Source organism: Panthera uncia (genome assembly GCF_023721935.1).
Source record: "Panthera uncia isolate 11264 chromosome B2 unlocalized genomic scaffold, Puncia_PCG_1.0 HiC_scaffold_24, whole genome shotgun sequence".
Lineage (NCBI taxonomy): Eukaryota > Metazoa > Chordata > Mammalia > Carnivora > Felidae > Panthera > Panthera uncia.
This window is the reverse complement of record NW_026057580.1, coordinates 98,666,420-98,685,012: the sequence shown is the minus strand read 5'-3', so window position 1 is coordinate 98,685,012 and position 18,593 is coordinate 98,666,420. Positions and strand designations below refer to the sequence as shown.

At 38.3% G+C, this 18,593-nt stretch overlaps 1 protein-coding gene and 1 non-coding gene across 7 annotated transcripts in view; both read right to left on the bottom strand.

The window, feature by feature from the left end:
* The window catches only part of UTRN (utrophin), a 408,075-nt gene that overhangs the window by 123,385 nt on the left and 266,097 nt on the right, over positions 1 to 18,593 (bottom strand). For all 6 annotated transcript variants that reach the window (XM_049653027.1, XM_049653026.1, XM_049653028.1 and 3 more), the window contains one exon: positions 16,694 to 16,850. In XM_049653027.1, the coding sequence (XP_049508984.1) occupies positions 16,694 to 16,850 (157 nt within the window). The remainder of the gene's footprint in view (positions 1 to 16,693; positions 16,851 to 18,593) is intronic.
* LOC125939190 (U6 spliceosomal RNA) lies at positions 3,534 to 3,640 on the bottom strand. Its single transcript, XR_007462953.1, has one exon. It is a non-coding gene; the product is annotated as a U6 spliceosomal RNA (small nuclear RNA).

Sequence of the window (18,593 nt, the reverse complement as noted above, 5' to 3'; positions counted from 1 at the left end):
ACCCCTTCCTCTGTAAGGAACAACTGTCTCCTCTCCTTTCTTTTTTATTTTTTAAATAATTTATTTTTTTTATTAAAAATAATTTATTGTCAAATTGGTTTATTTATTTTTGAGAGAGAATCCTAAGTAGGCTCCACGCTGTGAGCACAATGCATGATGTGGGGCTCAAACTCGCAAACCGTGAGATCATGTGACTTGAGCCAAAATCAAGAGTCAGCTGCTCAAACAACTGAGCTACCCGGGCGCCCCTCTCCTTTCCTTAATCTAAAGCCATAATCCAAACTGTCTCTATAAAAAGTGCCAAAGTTCACTGAGATGCACTTTTCCTAAAATTTTCTAGACCATAATACTAAAATTACAGATAAAGCAGATCTTTTGGTTCTCCTGCTTAAAACCCTCCAGTGGCTTCAAATGAATTCTAAACTTCCTACCAAGATCTGGACCCTCCCTGCTCTCCAATCTCAACTACTAAAAATACCCTAATTTCTAGTCTCAAAGTCTTCATTTCTGTTCCTAGAATATGCCAAGTGTTCCCTCCTCATGCCCTTTGCAATCCAGAAAGTTTTTGCTTCAAATCTTCAAAAGCTCCTTCTCCTTGTTTAGATCTCGGCGCTTGGTATATATGTGGGATGAATGAATGAAAAAAGGAGTAAGTGGACTAGAAAGAATCAAGGAAGGCAACTCCCAGGAAATGGGAGTAGTTCATAGGAAGCTGGTCTGCAAAGAAAGCAGCATGGAATGGCTCTGAGCAACTGAGGAAGGAAGGAGTCATCTCCTTTAGCCCGTCAAAGAAAAAGTTATTTCTCGACACACTATCTGTGTGCTTTCTTGGCGCTCTCACTGGCCCTCATTGGTCAAAGAGATTCCCAAGGGTTGTCCTCCCCGACTCTTTAGCGTCACAGCACCAAAACCGTCCTTGCTATTAGTATAAACAACACCTGTTCCCCAGCAGGGCCAGGCCTCTCTCTTCTGAGCCTCTCCAGCTCCAGGCATCTGCTTTGCTGGAGCATTCAGCACACGTGCCTGTCCTGACTTCTTTGCGGACCTGACTCCTACACCGGACTGAGCCCTCTATGAAGGCACACATCTATTCCCTAGAGGGTAAAGCAGGACCTCAATGAATTTATGTATGAAAGAATAAGGAGATATTTAAAAAACCATTCAGCGGTATAGTAAAAGCAGAGATTAGTAGCCAAAAGCCTGTGTGACAATCCAGTGCACGCCGTGTAGGCACGCCCTTACCTACCATGAGCCCTTGGGTTTGTCTTGAAACTTCTCTGCATGTTAATAACAAAACCTCTCATTTTACTAACTTCACAGGTGAGACAGTGAATGTGAACATATCTCAAAATTGTTCAGTGTTGTAGAATGAGTAGTTAACTTTTAAAATGATGCTAACCTCAAGTTTTACCAACATTCTCAGCTCTTCTCTAAGACAGAATTCTTCCCTCAGCTTCAATTCACTGCAATCTGTGAAGGAAAGTTCTAGCTATTTTATCTACAGCTTTGGATGATGGAGATGGGTGCCCAACCTTCCATTAGCAGGAACAAGTGAATTTAACTCTCTTAAGGGAACAATTATTTCATTCTGAGAAAAATGGAATTATGTGATCCTCCAAGATTAGGCAAAAATGTTTGGAAAGTATAAAACTAGGTTCCAAGCTTCTTATGTCCCTTTAGATTTTTAGAAGTGTAATAACTTTTTGTGAACCAATTTGTTCCAGACTAAAGTAGCAAAGTAAAGCTCTGTGATGGTAAAAATAGTTAGCCAAATGATATCACATACGCTAATTTAAATTTTTTAAATGTTTATTATTTTTGAGAGAGAGAGACAGAGACAGAGAGCAAGCAGGGGAGAGGCAGAGAGAGAGAGGGAGACACAGAATCAGAAGCAGGTTCCAGGCTCTGAGCTACCAGCACAGAGCCTGATGCAGGGTTCGAATTCACAGACTGTGAGATCATGACCTGAGCTGAAGTCAGCCGCTTAACCGACTGAGTCACCCAGGCGACCCACACATACACTAATTTAATATAAATACGAAATTTCTCCAACTGATTAGTCTAACAATGGACATCTTTTTTCCAATCCTTCAAAGGACAATTAAATCAAACACATCCAACCAATTCTCTTTCTTCTCTTTGAGAGAGAAATGGAGTCAGATACCTGACATCCTAAAACTGCTTTCTAAACTCCCATACTGGCATGGAATACCAGCACTTTAATGCTAATAATACAAGGTCCACAGCAAAGAGGGGGAAAAATGAGAAATCACAGGCAAGGGTGCAGTGAAACTTCACTTTCATACATTGCTAGAGGCGGAAAATTGGTTCAATCACTCGGGAAAGTAGGTTGGCAATATATCAAGAATCATTACTATGTTCATATTGTGTGAAACAAGAATTTCACCTTTGAGAATATATCCTAGGAAAATGATCAAGAAAAAGCTACAAACACAAAGGTTTTCGTTATAAAGTTATTTATGATTAAAAAGATTTGAAAGCAAATTAAATGTCTAACACCTGGAAAATATTTAGGCTCACTAGGGTATGGCTACACTAGGGACCATTACATAACCTTGAAAAATTACTGTGATAATGACGGCATAGCAATATGAATCAATAGACATGATATATATACCTAAGCAAAAAAGTCAGGATTAAGACGATATGCCCTATTAGAAATAGGAAATAGTCACCCAAATGAAGACGGTTGCATTACAGTAGTAAAATTAAGGTCAATTTTTTGTTCTCTATTTCATAAAATCTGTCATGATATTTTCACAACTTAAAATTTAAGAAAGGAATACTAAATGGAATCTAGTTCATTTATCACTGAACAAATTATTACTTTTATTTATTTTTATTTTTTTTACTGAAGTATAATTGACATACAATATCCTATTGGTATCCTGTGTCCATCATAGTGAATCGATATTTTTATACATTACGAAATGATCCCCATGGTAAGTTTAGTTACCATTTGTCATCATATAGAGCTATTACAATATTATTGACTGTATTCCTTATGCTGTATATTATATATTCACGACATTAAGTTTTTTTTAACTCCAAGTTCGTATCTCTTAACACCATTCACCTGTTTCACCCATCTACCAGCCCCTCCCTACCCTGGGAACCAACAGTTTGTTTACTGTATTTACGAGTCTGTTTCCATTTCGTTTATTCATTTGTTTTGCTTTTAGGACTCCACATGTAAGTGACACCATATGGTATTTGTCTTTCTCTGTCTGACCTATTTCACTTAGCGTAATATCCTCCAGGTCTACCCATGTTGTCACAAATAGCAAGATTTGATTCTTTTTTTAATGGGTAAGTGATATTATCTATATATAGCACATCTTCTTCATCTGTTCGTCTATTGACAGACACTTAAGTTACTTCCACATCTTGGATATTGGAAATAAACACACGGGTGCATATATGTCTTCAAACTGATGTCTTCGTTTTCTTCAGATAAATGCCCAGAAGTGGAATTGCTGGATCATATGGTAGTTCTATTTTTAATTTTTTGAAAAAATATGGAATGTTTCACGAATTTACATATCATCCTTGCACAGAGGCCATGCCCATCAATCTTCAATAATTCCAGTTTTAGTGTAAGTGCTGCCGAAGCAAGCACAAATTACTACTCTTAAAGAATGGCATTATTAGAGCACCTGGGTGGTTCAGTTGGTTAAGCAACCAGGACTCTTGAATTTGGCTCAGGTCATGACCTCACGGTTTGTGAGTTTGAGTCGGGTGTCAGGCTCCATGCTGACAGCACAGAACTTGCTTGGGATTCTCTCTCTCCCTTTCTCTGCCCCTCCCCAGCTTGCGCTCTCTCTCTCTCTCTCTCTCTCTCTTTCTCAAAATAAATAAATAAATAAATAAACTTAAAAAAAAAAAAAAGAAGACAGCATGATGCTTCAACTAAAGGCACAGCTAGAGGCTGGTATGGCTGAAACCAGTGTTTAAGAGAGAAAACAGTAAGAATGAAGTGACCATGGTGTGAGTAGGAGGCAGGTCACATCACATAGGGTCTTGTAGACCATTCTGAGGACTGTGACTTTTATTCTGAATCAAATGGAAAGCCACTGTGGAGTTTTGATTCATTGGAATAGGAACACGCTGGGCACTGTACTGAGAATAAACAGAGACTAATAATTGTAGCTCCTAATAGCAGTAAGAGGTAATCAGATTCCTGTTTTATATTTTGAACATGGAACCAACAGGATTTTCCAACAGATGGAATATGAAATAAAGACAAGATTGAAGGTGATTATTATTTTTTATGTAAGCAACCAGAATCGAGTTCTTTCCATTGAAATGAGGGAAGATCAGGGAGAATGATTTTGAGCAGCAAGTTCAGGAATTCAGTTTGGACGTACTAAGTTTGAGATGTCTATTAGATACCCAAGTAGACATGACATGTAAATAGATACGAATTTGGTGGTGACTGACATACAGATGGCATATAGAACCAGGAGACCCGATGAGTTCAGGAAGGAATGGCTACAGAGGAGTTGGCATGACCTGGCTCCTGGTGCATCCCACTTTTAGGAAGCTGAGAAAAAGAAGAAGGGGTCAGGAGAGGAGATTGAGAAGGAGCTGCCAGTGAGGTAAGAAGAGAATCTGCACAGCGTAGTGTTCTAGAAGTCAAGTAAAGAGAATGAACAGAGGAACCATTAGGGAGTTGACAGGAAAGGAAGGACTGAAAATAGACCTCTGGTCACATCGCAGCAGACACTAACACACAGAGACAGGGTAAGTTACAATGAGGGGTGTGTGAGTGAGAGTGGGAGCTCAGGATGGCTTACTGACTTGAGAAAAAGAACGCGAGAATTAAGTTTTCAGAGGCTTTCATTACTGTAAAAGTGTTGTTTTATGTGTGTCAAAACATAAACATTAATGGTTTTTTTTGATGCCAGCAGGTCTGACTATATAATTCACAGAGCCCCTTGTTCAAATGTTACTAAGAATTTCAAGATGGCAGCACCAGAGCATTAAACCAAGTGCAGGGCCCTGTTAGGAGTGAAGGCTTATGTGACTGTAATTGCATGGGACACACAACCACAAAGCCGGCCCTAGACGCAAGGCATCTCAACTTAACAAATAAAAGTACTGCTTGTACAGCAGGCTTCCTTGGTTTCTTGTTTAAAAACAAAACAAAACACTTAACATTTATTGGAGAATACAAGCAGAAAAAATAAATGATATAAACATAAGGAGAATCTGTGAGAATGTAATTTACTTTTTTTTCCCCCAACTTGCTTTCAAAGCTAAATCAGCATATATGGATCTGAAGTCATTATAGTATGACAGCAAAAAAGGGCAGAAGAGTCATTAAATTTGATAGCACTAATAAAACTACATGAGAAAAGGGAAAGAAAACAGGCTTACTTTTCATTAGTATGCAGACAAAATAAAAAAAAAAATCTCCTTCACAGTGCTTTAAAAGTTTTGGTTAACGTCCCTAAATGAACATTTAATATATAAATTCATTTTGGTTCCACCCCATTGACATAAAAAATGATGCCTGAGTCAGAATACTAAGTATAAATGCTAAAACTAAGATAGGAATGCTTCACTTTCTCACAGTAGTAAAAGAGTATTCCTTCCTACACTTTTCAAAATACATGCACATGTAAATGTATTCCTTTATTTGGCTAATATATGCAATATCTACTTTACCAGGTACCATATAAGGTGCTAAACTTGTACTATTTTTCTCTTTCAGCTTTATTCTAAGTATAACTGAAAAGGCTGGTAAGCAACACCTCTTGCTTTATTGCACATTCCAGGTCATGCCATGACTCATTTGGAGGATTTTCCCTCCAGGAGTTTTGGTAACAGTCTTCAGTGAATTTTTACTCCAAAGATCCCTTTTTAGCTCAAAAGCTACTTGCTCTGTGAAGCCTTACCCAATCTTCCCAAGTACAGACAATCATTATTCATCTGTGCCTCCCTGGCCATGTGTTCATGCTCACATTACTATGCCTTTGCTATCCATTATAGTTACTTGTTTTCAAGTCTCTGCTTGTAGATGGTGAGATCTGTGATGGCAAAATTAGTCTTATGAAGTGTTAGATGCCCAGTACCTAGCAAAGTACATGGCATATATCAACTGCAACACAGAAGTTTGTTTAACAAATAAAGTATTAGATAAATGATACCAGGGTAAATATATCCAGAGGTGGTTCATTAGAAATGGGCTGTTCTATTAAGGGGGTGGACTGTATATAATTGCTTGGTTTTACATACCTCTATTTCCTGCTCCATTTGTTGTCCACTCTTAATTTCATCACCAGTGATAGCTATTAAGATGCCTTGCCTCTCCCTCTCAACTTGGACATTCTATGGCCTTTTGGGATCAAGTTCCAATGATACCTATGAGGCTTAGGACATAAATCAACTGCAGACAACTACATGGAGTGTGGCAGGTAGGTGTAGCCTCACTTTGAGAATGGCTGCTTCCAGGAATGAATGCAAGTAATAGCTTTACTAACAGTTCTTAGTGGGCTATGCATTTAATAAGGAGGAAGTCAACATAGGTGCCAATGGCTGGAGGGGAACTTGGAAATTAATCAATTTTAGAAAAAGGTCAATCTCCCACATTAGGTAACTTCATCACACAGCAAGACCTTGAAATTACAGATTTGAAGTTAGAGTGTCAGATTACCATATAGAGACACACACAGCCTAAATTTAATGGTGGCATGTTGCTGATTGAAAGACACTGTTCATGGGGTGCCTGGGTGGCTCAGTCGGTTGAGCGTCTGACTCCAGCTCAGGTCATGATCTCGCGGTCCGTGAGTTCGAGCCCCGCGTCGGGCTCTATGCTGACAGCTCAGAGCCTGGAGCCTGTTTCAGATTCTGTATCTCCCTCTCTCTCTGCCCCTCCCCTGCTCATGCTCTGTCTCTCTCTGTCTCAAAAATAAATAAACATTAAAATTAAAAAAAAATTAAAAAAAAAAAAAAGACACTGTTCGAATTTGTTACTTTAATATGTAAGTTTGCAAATGTATTTTGACAAGTCAGTTTAAGGCCCAAATATCCTAGGGGCACCTGGGTGGCTCAGTTAAGCGTCAGACTTCAGATCATGATCTCACGGTTCATGAGTTCAACCCCTGCATTGGGCTCTGTACTGACAGCTCAGAGCCTGGAGCCTGCGTTAGATCCTGTGTCTCCCTCTCTCTCTGCCCCTCCCCTGCTCCCACTCTGTCTCTCAAAAATAAACAAACATTAAAAAAAGACCCAAATGTCCTGACTCTTATACAATAAGGATTGAATATAGGAATTTTATTTTATTTATTTATTTATTTTTAATTTTTTTTTTTTCAACGTTTTTTATTTATTTTTGGGACAGAGAGAGACAGAGCATGAACGGGGGAGGGGCAGAGAGAGAGGGAGACACAGAATCGGAAACAGGCTCCAGGCTCCGAGCCATCAGCCCGGAGCCTGACGCGGGGCTCGAACTCACAGACCGCGAGATCGTGACCTGGCTGAAGTCGGATGCTTAACCGACTGCGCCACCCAGGCGCCCCTGAATATAGGAATTTTAAATTGAGTTAAGTAAAGGACAGAGGGGCCCCGAGGGAACAAACTCACTAAAATTATATCGGAATCGTACACTTTCAATTATTTTTAGTGATTTCCTTTTATAAAAGCAAACATGCATTCTATCAGAAAAAGGGTGTTACAGCTCTGACCACAGCCTTTACATAACTTAGAATTTACATTGTTCAGAAGATGAAGTGCAAAGTGAACAGCAAAAACGGCAGTGGCAATTTTATCCAATGTTAAAGTATGTGACTGAAATAAACCTGTAACATTACAAATGAATGCTATGTGCACTGAAGGTGCTTTCTAAGTAATTGTTGACTGAATGATAATCTCGCATTCTTGAAAATGAAGCTGCATATGAGCGACCTCAATTTCTATAGAACTTTAAAAATGATATGAAAAACTTAGGTCATTAGGTGGGAAAATTCAACTATATGCATTTATTCTAAAAGTCATTAAAAACACTTTATTTTAAAGTAGTAATTTATTTTGATATTTGAGGATATTAAATATATACCCACATAAGAAAAAATAATATGACTCTGTGGGGTTTACAGCTGATACTTATAAAGACTGGAAGGTGACTCTAATTTTACAAGTTAATCCTAGATAGTAATGGGGGACTATTTCTGCTGGGCAGTATTAGATGGTAAATAACAGGTATCATAGGTTTTTTTTTTAATGTTTATTTATTTTATTTTGAGATAGAAAGCAAGCAGAGGAAGGGCAGAGAGAGGGGGAGAGAGTTTGAGAGAGAGAGAATCCCAAGCAGGCTCCACGCTGTCAACGTAGAGCCCGATGCAGGGCTCCGTCTTCCAAACTGCGAGAACATGATCTGAGCTGAAATCAAGAGTCAGATGCTTAAGACACCCAGGTGCCCCAGTATAGTTTTATTTAATTAAAACAGCTCATACACTCCAGACAGTTTTAAACAAGAGGAAAATGATCAAAGCTATCAAGACAAGCTCCCAGCAGTTATGGGAAGAGCTATCAGCAACTACTGACTGTACCTGTACCATATGCTTTACCCTCAGAGCCCTTGACATATTCTTTATTATTATTATTATTACTTAAGGAGTTTGCCTCTGTGCATATATTGTGAAAGCACTGAATGAAGTTACTTATCATCATTGTTGCTGAAACCTATCAATGCTCTGTCTGAGTCACTGGTTGAAACATCCAAGAAAGTATAAGCATTTAATTAAGGGTCCAAAATACACTGATGTTTTATAATATCAGTTCTTGGGACATTTGTTTGACAGAAGAAAGCATGCCAATCTGTGAGTCATTCGTTTCAAGGTGTCAGAGAGAAATTTTAAGCAGAGACTGTTACGGGGCTTTCTGCTCGCTCAACATCCAGGACTGGTACCTTTCCCCAGCAGCATCAACCCTACTGACTACTTTGCTTTTCTGCTTTGTTTCTCATCTGTGGAATGCCTGCCATATTCTGGAGTCCAACTTTGCATGTTTGATTTTCCTTGCTTTTTTTTTTTTTTTTACATTTTATTTATAATTGCTAGGTGTTTAAGCAGATGAAGTTATCTGAAGCATGACCTTATAGTACTATTCTAACTAAAAGTCTCAGAGCCATCCCTTCAGCATTTAAATATATAATATTCCATCTGGATACAGCCACAAGCATGGAGCTTTTCAGAATGAAAATTATTAAAATGTGTCACTGAAGTGCAGAGGCTGTGCCTTATTGCCCTTTGTACATTTAACATTGTTTTCAACACATAAAGCAGTCAGTGAATCGTGTGGGTGGGTGGGTGGATAGATGAAGTGATTAGCAATGCCGTTATCAAAGAATGGTTATGAAAAAGTGTCATTAAATCACTGATGCACATATAAAGGACTAGAATATAGAAATACAGGTAGGAACCAGAAGACTTTGAGAGTGAGTTCCCATAAACCAACCTCTAAGTATCCAAGTGATTGCATGCATAAATCTGAGAGTCTCTAACCACGGTTATCTGTGAAAGCAGACTGGATCCAGGATAAGGTCATACAAATGAAAATGTAAGATAATGTATATTGATTTTATTTCTTTACTTATAAGTTATGGTAGCATTCAAAAAATGCTTTGAAAGGTAATTAGATTCATGGTTATACATTTATCATTTGACTATAAATCTTTGATAAGTTAACTAAAGCAGTGCATACAGACGTGTCTTATGAGCTTGGCCTTTCCATGATAAGCTGTTTTCTTTTATTAAGAACAAAAAATAAGGGGCACCTGGGTGGCTCAGACAGTTGAACGTCCAACTTTGGCTCACGTCATGATCTCACAGTCCATGGGTTCGAGCCCCACGTTGGGCTCTGTGCTGACAGCTCAGAGCCTGGAGCCTGCTTCGGATTCTGTGTCTCCCTTTCTCTCTGCCCCTCCCCTGCCCACACTCTGTCTCTGTGTCTCTCTCTCTCTCAAAAATAAATAAAGATTTAAAAAAAAATTTAAAAAGAACAAATAAATCATCTTCTAGCCTCTAGACTTATATCCTGTGTAATTCTCAAAAATGTCTCAATGACTTTATCCTATTCCCTCAGTAGTCTAAGTTATCTCTGAAGCCACCAATAGGCTAAAAAATATAGTTATGACATCAAAATTTACAGTTGCCCAAACATCATGAATCTTAGGAAAAATAAAAAATGTGGACACAGAACAACTAAAATAAGAAACACACTAGAAAATATAAGTCCTAGTTTAAAGAACTCAAACAGCCATTGCTTATTGAGCACTTACTAAATGTATTGTGCTAAGTGACCTATATATACTCATGGTCAGAAACAGGACTGAGGAGGTTGGACAATCGACTCCAGAGCCTAGATCACAGAGCTAGTGAGTGGAGGAGGTGAGAATTGAAACCATGTCTACCTAATCCCATGTGCTAGTTCACTAACTAACTTTGTATAGAAAAGCCAACCATAAGGTCTCTGAGCACTGACCGCATACAGCCTGCTTGAGATTCTCTCTCCCCCTCTCCCTGCCCCTTCCCCACTCATGCTCTCCTGGTCTTTCACAAAATAAATAAATAAACTAAAAAAAAAAAAAAAAAAGAAGGGCCCAACATAAGGTACCTCAGAAGAGAGGGTAATACACCACTATCCAAAAAGGAAGAGGAAAGAATATTTTCAATGAACTTGAATACAAAGTGCTGAGGACAGAGATTAGTCGGATGTCTACTTAGAATTATTTTATTCAAATTGTTCACATAACTCTTTGACATCAGCATTTGATATCCCTTGAAGCAGCTTTTAAGTCACTTAGTGGTTTTCTAACATACAGTAACCCCACGTCCACCTAAGGCATTGAGACATAGCTTTGTTTTTTACTTTGTATATAATGTCACTGGAAATTTTAATGTAATACTTAAGTGCTGATTTGTGTAATATCAGCACAGGTGGTTTTTAATGCATCTTGTAAAGTGTATTTGTCTTATCCACAACAGAAAGATATATGGCATCACTTTTAAAATTGATCTTTAAAAGACTTGTATACAGTGAAATTCAAGGCTTGCATTTATGAGGTCATAACTTCCTGGAAGAGTAAACAAATCAGTGTTAAATTTCTTTGTCCCCCTTTAAAAAATTCCATCTGGTAATCTCTAGACATTCTAATTTAGTATTGAGAGATTAGGTCACATTAGTTTGACATAATACTATGTTGTTCAAAATAAGGTAATTTAGACAGCTAGCTATCTGCAAGGAAGAGTTAGGTTAGAAATCAAATACAAGGTCCCCCTCTTTCTAGGGGGAAATTTTAAGGAACAAAATAACTTGCCTACTATTAGTATCAAGCCATTTAAGGGTTGATTTTGTTTGATTCCAACTATGTATTTTTAAGCTATAAAGCAAGAGTTCTTCAAAATTAAAAAGAGTTTTTAAACTTTATTAGGACAACTAAAAACAAAAAAATAGCAAGAAATTAGAAAAAACTACAGTTTATAATAACAGACAAAACTAAAGGGAAAGGCATCTAAATTTAATGCTAAACATACCTGTGAAAAAAATAGTATAGAGATTATTTTGTTCTGTTTGAATCTACATCATGATGTTATAATTGAAAAGAGTTCTAGAATCCCTTATAAAGAGAAAAGATCAGAAATAAGAGTATACAAGAACTAATAACATGCTTGAATTATCAGCCAGGGACCAAAGCTGGGGGTTAGAGAAATGGATAGTTAGACAGACAACCAGAGATTTGGGACAGCAATGCACAGTCCACAGCTCAATCACAATCCTTGTTGGAAATGATTTCTCATAACACAGGGAAGAAACAGAGACTGTAAGCTTAAGCAGGGCAGGCATAGGCTCTCCCCTGACTGTAAGCTCCACACAGACAGGGACTGTGTCTGTTTTCTGCATCCATGTTTCTCTGGTGCCCTAGAAATTGCCAGACATGGGGGTAAGTGATAGGTATTTGTTGGGAGTGAGAAAGGAAGGGAGGGGTGAAAAGTCAGATTTCATTAAAACACACCATGGGTCTCATTTTCTTCCACTATCAGTGAGGGGGCTAGACTAAATTATTTCTTGGGCCTCTTACAGTTTTAATAATTGATCATTCTAATTCTAAATAAACAGAACCCGAAGGCAGGGGTCAAAGACATCTCCAAGGACACAGGAAAGAAAAAGCTGACCTGAAACAGAGTAACCATATGTACAACCAAAGGGATTTTAATTTTAAGATCACAGATAGAGAATTATATTTAAGTTAGAACATTGGCAAGGTTGAGGTTCAACTACAATTAGACTATTCAATGATTATGGCTGGCAAAGTTTAGTAAGAAAGGTAAATAATTACAGGTAGGTGTCACGTCTTTAAATATTGACCTAATTGTATTAATGCATAGTGATTTGCCCTCACTGTAATAATTTATAGTGATTAGAAACATTATACTTGACAGCTGGGAAAGAAGGTTACTTTTGATAGAATGTGACTGTGATTGGAAATAAGGTCCTTAAAGATGTAGTTAAGTAGGGGCACCTGAGTGGCTCAGTCAGTTGGGGGTCTGACTTTGGCTTGGGCCATGATCTCGCGGTTTCTGAGTTTGAGCCCCACATAGGGCTCTGTGCTGACAGCTCGGAGCCTGGAGCCTGCTTCTGATTTTGTGTCTCCCTATCTGCTTCTCCCCTGTTCATGCTCTGTCTCTCTCAAAAAAAAAAAAAAAAAAAAATTAAATTAAAAAAAAAAAAAAAGATGTAGTTAAGTTAAAATGAGGTCATTAGGGTGGGCCCTGACCCAACATGACTGATGTCCTTATAAAAGGAAGGTATTTTGAGCAGTTTTAAAAGATACAGATACTCACCAAGAGAAAGCCAGGTGAAGACACAGGGAAGAGACATCCACAAGCCAAGGAGAGAGGCCTCAGAAGAGGCCAACCCCACACCTTGACCTCAAACTTCTAGCCCCCAGAACTGTGAGAAGATTAATTTCTCGTTTAAGTTACTCAGTCTATGGTGTTTTGTTATGTGGCCCTTGTAAACTAAATCACACCTCCACAAATCTCTGAAATCTCTTCTATAGTTTATTTCTGGCATAACAGCCTGCTTAGTTCTCAGAGTTATGCATGATGCTTGTGTCAAAACATTTATTAATACATGATATTAAGAAAGCCTGTAGTTTTCCATCATTGATAAACTGGAAGGCAGACAATGACAGATCACAATAAAGTATCATATTCTAGAATCTACAATCAACATGAAACTCCGCAAAGGATTATTTCCAGTTAGGGTAAACAATGAGGTGAGAAACAACCCAGCCCTACACTCAGAAATTCAATCAGTACCATATTCATATAAACTTTCTACTATAAAACTCAAAGTTAAAGAAGTATAGACTATTAAATGGAAAATCCTGATAAGACTTACTTACTGATAAGACCTACGCCTCTCAAAAGCAGTCTGGATTATGCACAACATGTAAGTGATGGCAATTGTGATAAAGACATAATAGTAACCAGAGAAAAGTCTGGTAGCAGGCACTAAGAAATTTAGAAACCAAGGCTAAACTATGTCCAACTTAAACTATTCCTCTTCCCATCCCCAACCAAAGGTATTTTGCACAGTTTTAAGACTCAAAAGATAAAAGGACTGTGAAGCCATCATTTTTCCAACCTATACTAATCCCTAACCATACTGCTACCACTATTCCTTCTCATAATCAACATTTTGAACAAATCAGGCTCTTTCTCCTGGTGATGATGATTTTACTGTGCCTGTAGATGATCCTGCAGCTACCCCAGCCTCTCAGCTTCTTATCCACTTTTCCCCAAGGACCTTGTTCTCCACCCTGCCTGTGCAACTCACTCTCACAAAAGGACACCGGAGATTGTCATTTAACAATAAATGCACGTCACCACAAACTTGATTTCTAGCATCCTTTCTCTGATCACAATCTGTTTTCTTTACAGTTTGTGCCCCTTCCCGGTTCCCCCATTTGCATTAATCCTCAGCTCCTCTGCCATGTCCAATTCATTGACTTTTAACACCACTTTACTATTCCTCATCTCTAATATCCTCATATCTTCCTTTACCCAGCCTTACTTCCACATGCGATCATTACTATAGCTCCCCTGTATTTCTGTAACCCCCCTTGCCCCTCTCTTCCTCTATCACATGTGCTTGGGTCAATTCAACTCTCCAACTGACTCCTCGCCTTTGGTGAGACAACTCCACATGGGTAAGGAACAACATTCACAGTGACTGTTCTCACTTTAAATTCATGAGCATTGGCCTCAAGCAGGCCTTTCGTAATGCTCGTGGTCTTGTTTTACATTCCTAGTTTAACTCACTCACTTCTAGACTACATTTTCTACCTCCTCTTTCCCCAAACCTCCACATTGTCTTCCTTCTTTTCATGTTCAGTTGACGACCTTGCTTCTTATTTGTTGAGAAAACAGAGGCAATCAAAAGAGGACGTCTAAATGTCCCCACACGCAAATCTACCAACTTACCTTCTTGTTACAATGGATGAATTCTTTGCCCTCCTACCCAAGACCAACTGTTAACACTTGTACACTGGATCCCATTCCATCCCCTACCCAGTAATCTCTCTCCTGCATTATTGACTTTTCCCACTCTACAAGATCATTCCCATCAGCATAGAAATATGTTGAATTAGTCCCCATCTGTGTAAAACCATTACCTGGCCCCACATTCCCCCCTCCAGCTACTGTCCCATTTGCTTTGTCCAAAAACCTTTCATTCCTGCCACTATAAACCCTTCTCTTTCTCCTGTATTCCACATATGCACTCCGTTGGCACATCCTTTTGGTTCTTTCTAAATATATTCAGAAACCAGTTACTTCTCACTATCTCCACCTTTATACCTTTGTCCAAGTCATCACGATCCCCCGCTTGGATTACTGAAATATGTTCTTTAACTCCTCTATATTTTATTCTTCCTAATTTCACCTGTAAATATTATATAATGTAAGTCAGATCACAGCAGTATAATTACCAAAACCTTCCATACCTTCCACCTCACTTGGAGTAAAAGCTAAAGCCCTTACAAAGGACTTTCAAGGTCCTCTGTGATTTGAACCCCCCCTTTTTCCCACTCCTACCCCAACCTCATCTCCTTCTTTTCTATTTGGCTGACTGTTTTAACAACACTGGTATCCATGCTATTCCTCGAATATGGCCAGAAACTGCAACCTCTGTGGCCAGTGTCTTTTTGTCCCCTTTTGCCTATGATTTCTTCCCCCACGGAGTAGCATCACTTACTGCCTCATGTTTACGTCATTTGTTTTCTCAAAAACTGCCTTACTTATGCCACGTTCCTGATCTCCACAAAAACAGCATCTCTGCTGCCGATACTCTCCCATCCTTCTTTCTCTCCTTGACATTGCTTTACTCTTTTCATGGTACTTATTACTATGGGATATATTATGTATTTATTGCGTATCTAGTATTTATCTCTCACTACATGGAATCAGGCAAGAACTTTGCTTTGTTCATTTGACTCTCCAATGCCTAGAATAGTGCCTGGTGCACATTAGGCACTCAGTAAATACCTGCCAAATGAATGAACCAGTATTATCATCAGCATCAGTTATCAGGATCATCTTTATTATCTAAATGCCCAGGCCTAAAGGGTTCATGCACAGCAACTCTACTCTAAGACTCTTAGGTGAAACACAACCTAAAACAGGGCGACTCTGCTGGGAGAAGGGTTTGGAAAGAACATAGCCAGCATTTACTGGAAACAATGATGTGCACTTTACTGGCTAAGGCCAGAAGAGGAAAATCATTTCATGCCTCAAGAATTAGGTTTTAATCAAAACTAGCAGAACATGGTCACACGCAGATTCTATTCCTTAACAGAGCACTTCCATTAGAACAGCTTTGTATTATTTTTTCATCACTTAAATCCACAAAAAAGTATATGAATAAGTAATAGAAGGGAAAGCTGAAAAAAAGAGAATGGGATTTTCCTAAATCACTGATTTAAAATCTATCATTGTTGGTTGTTGTTGTTATTTTACATGTTATATTCCAACAACGTCTTCTTTTTTCTTAGAACTATTCCTCTATCATAGTCTCTTTTCAAGTAGAAAAAGAAAATTTACCCAAATGGGAATTTGAATAACCTAGTCACAAGGGTTCAAAGTAAAATAAACTTCAAGGTCTTATCATTTTGAAGCAAACTTACTACATAGATGGCATCTTCCTTTCTTCCTTTAGAAGATGCATGTGTTAGTCGTCATTTTTCCAATGGGAACAGAATTCTAACACCACATTAAAATGTACAGATTTAGAATGAGAACTTGCATTGCATGTAAGGAGAAAAAAATATGTATATATAACAAAGCAAGCTGATGTGTAATATATGAGAAAGTGGGCATGAAGCAATATTAAATAAATAAAAGGAAAGTTAATAAGGCAAAGAATTTAAATAATACAAGGATCTAAGAATTAATGTGTCAGGTGATAACACTTCAGCATATCTGCTTCTCAGAAGATGCATGCAACTTAAATTAAATGCCTAAATACTGACAATTAGAAATGGGGTGTGGGAGTGAAATTCAGTGGTAATTGTTTCAACTCAGATATTTATATAGAATTTTGAGTGTCTACTTTGCCAAAATCAAAATGTATCAAAAAAGGTCCCCACCATATACGGTCAACTTACTTTACAGTGATCATACTGGAGCTGTAAGGCTGGAACATCCCCTCCAATCGGCATTTGCTTTTGAAGCTCTTCGTCTTTAATATTCAGCCATTTGATCAATTCTTCTAAAGACGTCAGCAACCTGTTCCATTTCTCAGCACTGGCCTCCAAGTGGGCCCTGTTGAGAGACAGTACTGACCACATTTAGAAGGTGGAATTGCATTTAAAAAATCATACATCTTCCCTTAGACTAATAATCTTGAATGATGAACTAATGTTCACGTCCAATAAGAAGGCTGACTCTTAGTAAAAAAAACAACAAAAAAAAACACTAAACAAGTTATTTTGAAGAAGCTAGAATATGCAGATATGTTGGTAATACCTATCAAAATTGTAAATGGATAACTACATACCACAAAGGCATAAGTATGAGGTTTTGAAGAAGAATTTCCATGATATAAAATTATGAAAGCAAGTTTCAGTAGCTTATGTATAGTATACATGCACACTGAACTACAATTTTCTTCTCCTTTCATCCATCTATGTGAAGAAAGTGATAGAGAGGAAAAGAGAGCAACTATATACATATAAAATGTTTAGAAAGATACATACTAGATGAGCTTACATCTGAGAACACAGTAAACACGTAATTTTTATAATTGAGTATGTACAACAAGCCCATATTATTTTTCTTTCTAAAAGAGCTAATTAATTTTTTAGGAAAGGAAATTACTAAAGCCTTAACATTCCTTAAAACCAAATAAATTACTGAAAGTAGAACATCACCAGCATTTACCTCCAAAAGCTGGAAAACAACCAGTCATTGCTTGCATAGAACACTATCTGGCTCAAGGCTGACTGGTGTCCAGTGACAAATGCCTATTGTGAACAGAAAACAATCGGGCAGAAATTGTTGATTGCAGTACTGTGTCCCCTGGTTTAAAGGTGAGGTCTTTGTTTCAATAACAATTTCGGGGTTTAGGACAGAAAAGGACCTTCAGGTTCTTAAATTATGAACTTTACAATCAGGAAACCATGTGTCTGAGATACGTTTTTGTGTGATTTAGATTCCAATAAAAGTAAAAGCCCTTGAGGTGGGAATGCAAATTGGTGCAGCCACTCTGGAAAACAGTGTGGAGGTTCCTCAGAAAATTAAAAATAGACCTACCCTATGACCCAGCAGTAGCACTGCTAGGAATTTACCCAAGGGATACAGGAGTACTGATGCATAGGGGCACTTGTACCCCAATGTGTATAGCAGCACTCTCAACAATAGCCAAATTGTGGAAAGAGCCTAAATGTCCATCACCTGATGAATGGATAAAGAAATTGTGGTTTATATGCACAATGGAGTACTACGTGACAATGAGAAAGAATGAAATATGGCCCTTTGTAGCAATGTGGATGGAACTGGAGAGTGTGATGCTAAGTGAAATAAGCCATACCGAGAAAGACAGATACCATATGTTTTCACTCTTATGTGGATCCTGAGAAACTTAACAGAAACTCATGGGGGAGGGGAAGGGGAAAAAAAAAGAGGTTAGAGTGGCAGACAGCCAAAGCATAAGAGACTCTTAAAAACTGAGAACAAACTGAGGGTTGATGGGGGTGGGAGGGAGGGGAAGGTGGGTGATGGGTATTGAGGAGGGCACCTTTTGGGATGAGCACTGGGTGTTGTATGGAAACCAATTTGACGATAAATTTCATATATTGAAAAAAAAATAAAAATGAATTCAAAATGAAAAAAAAAAAAGTAAAAGCCCTTGAGAATAAAAATACAAATAAAAGCACAAATTTGGGGCCTTGAAGAAAGACCACTTACTCAGCCTCAATCCTACACTTCATGCGTTGGACTTGAAAAGAGGGATCAGTCAGAAACGACTCCAGGGACTCAGCCCTGCACCACACCAGTGGGCGGATA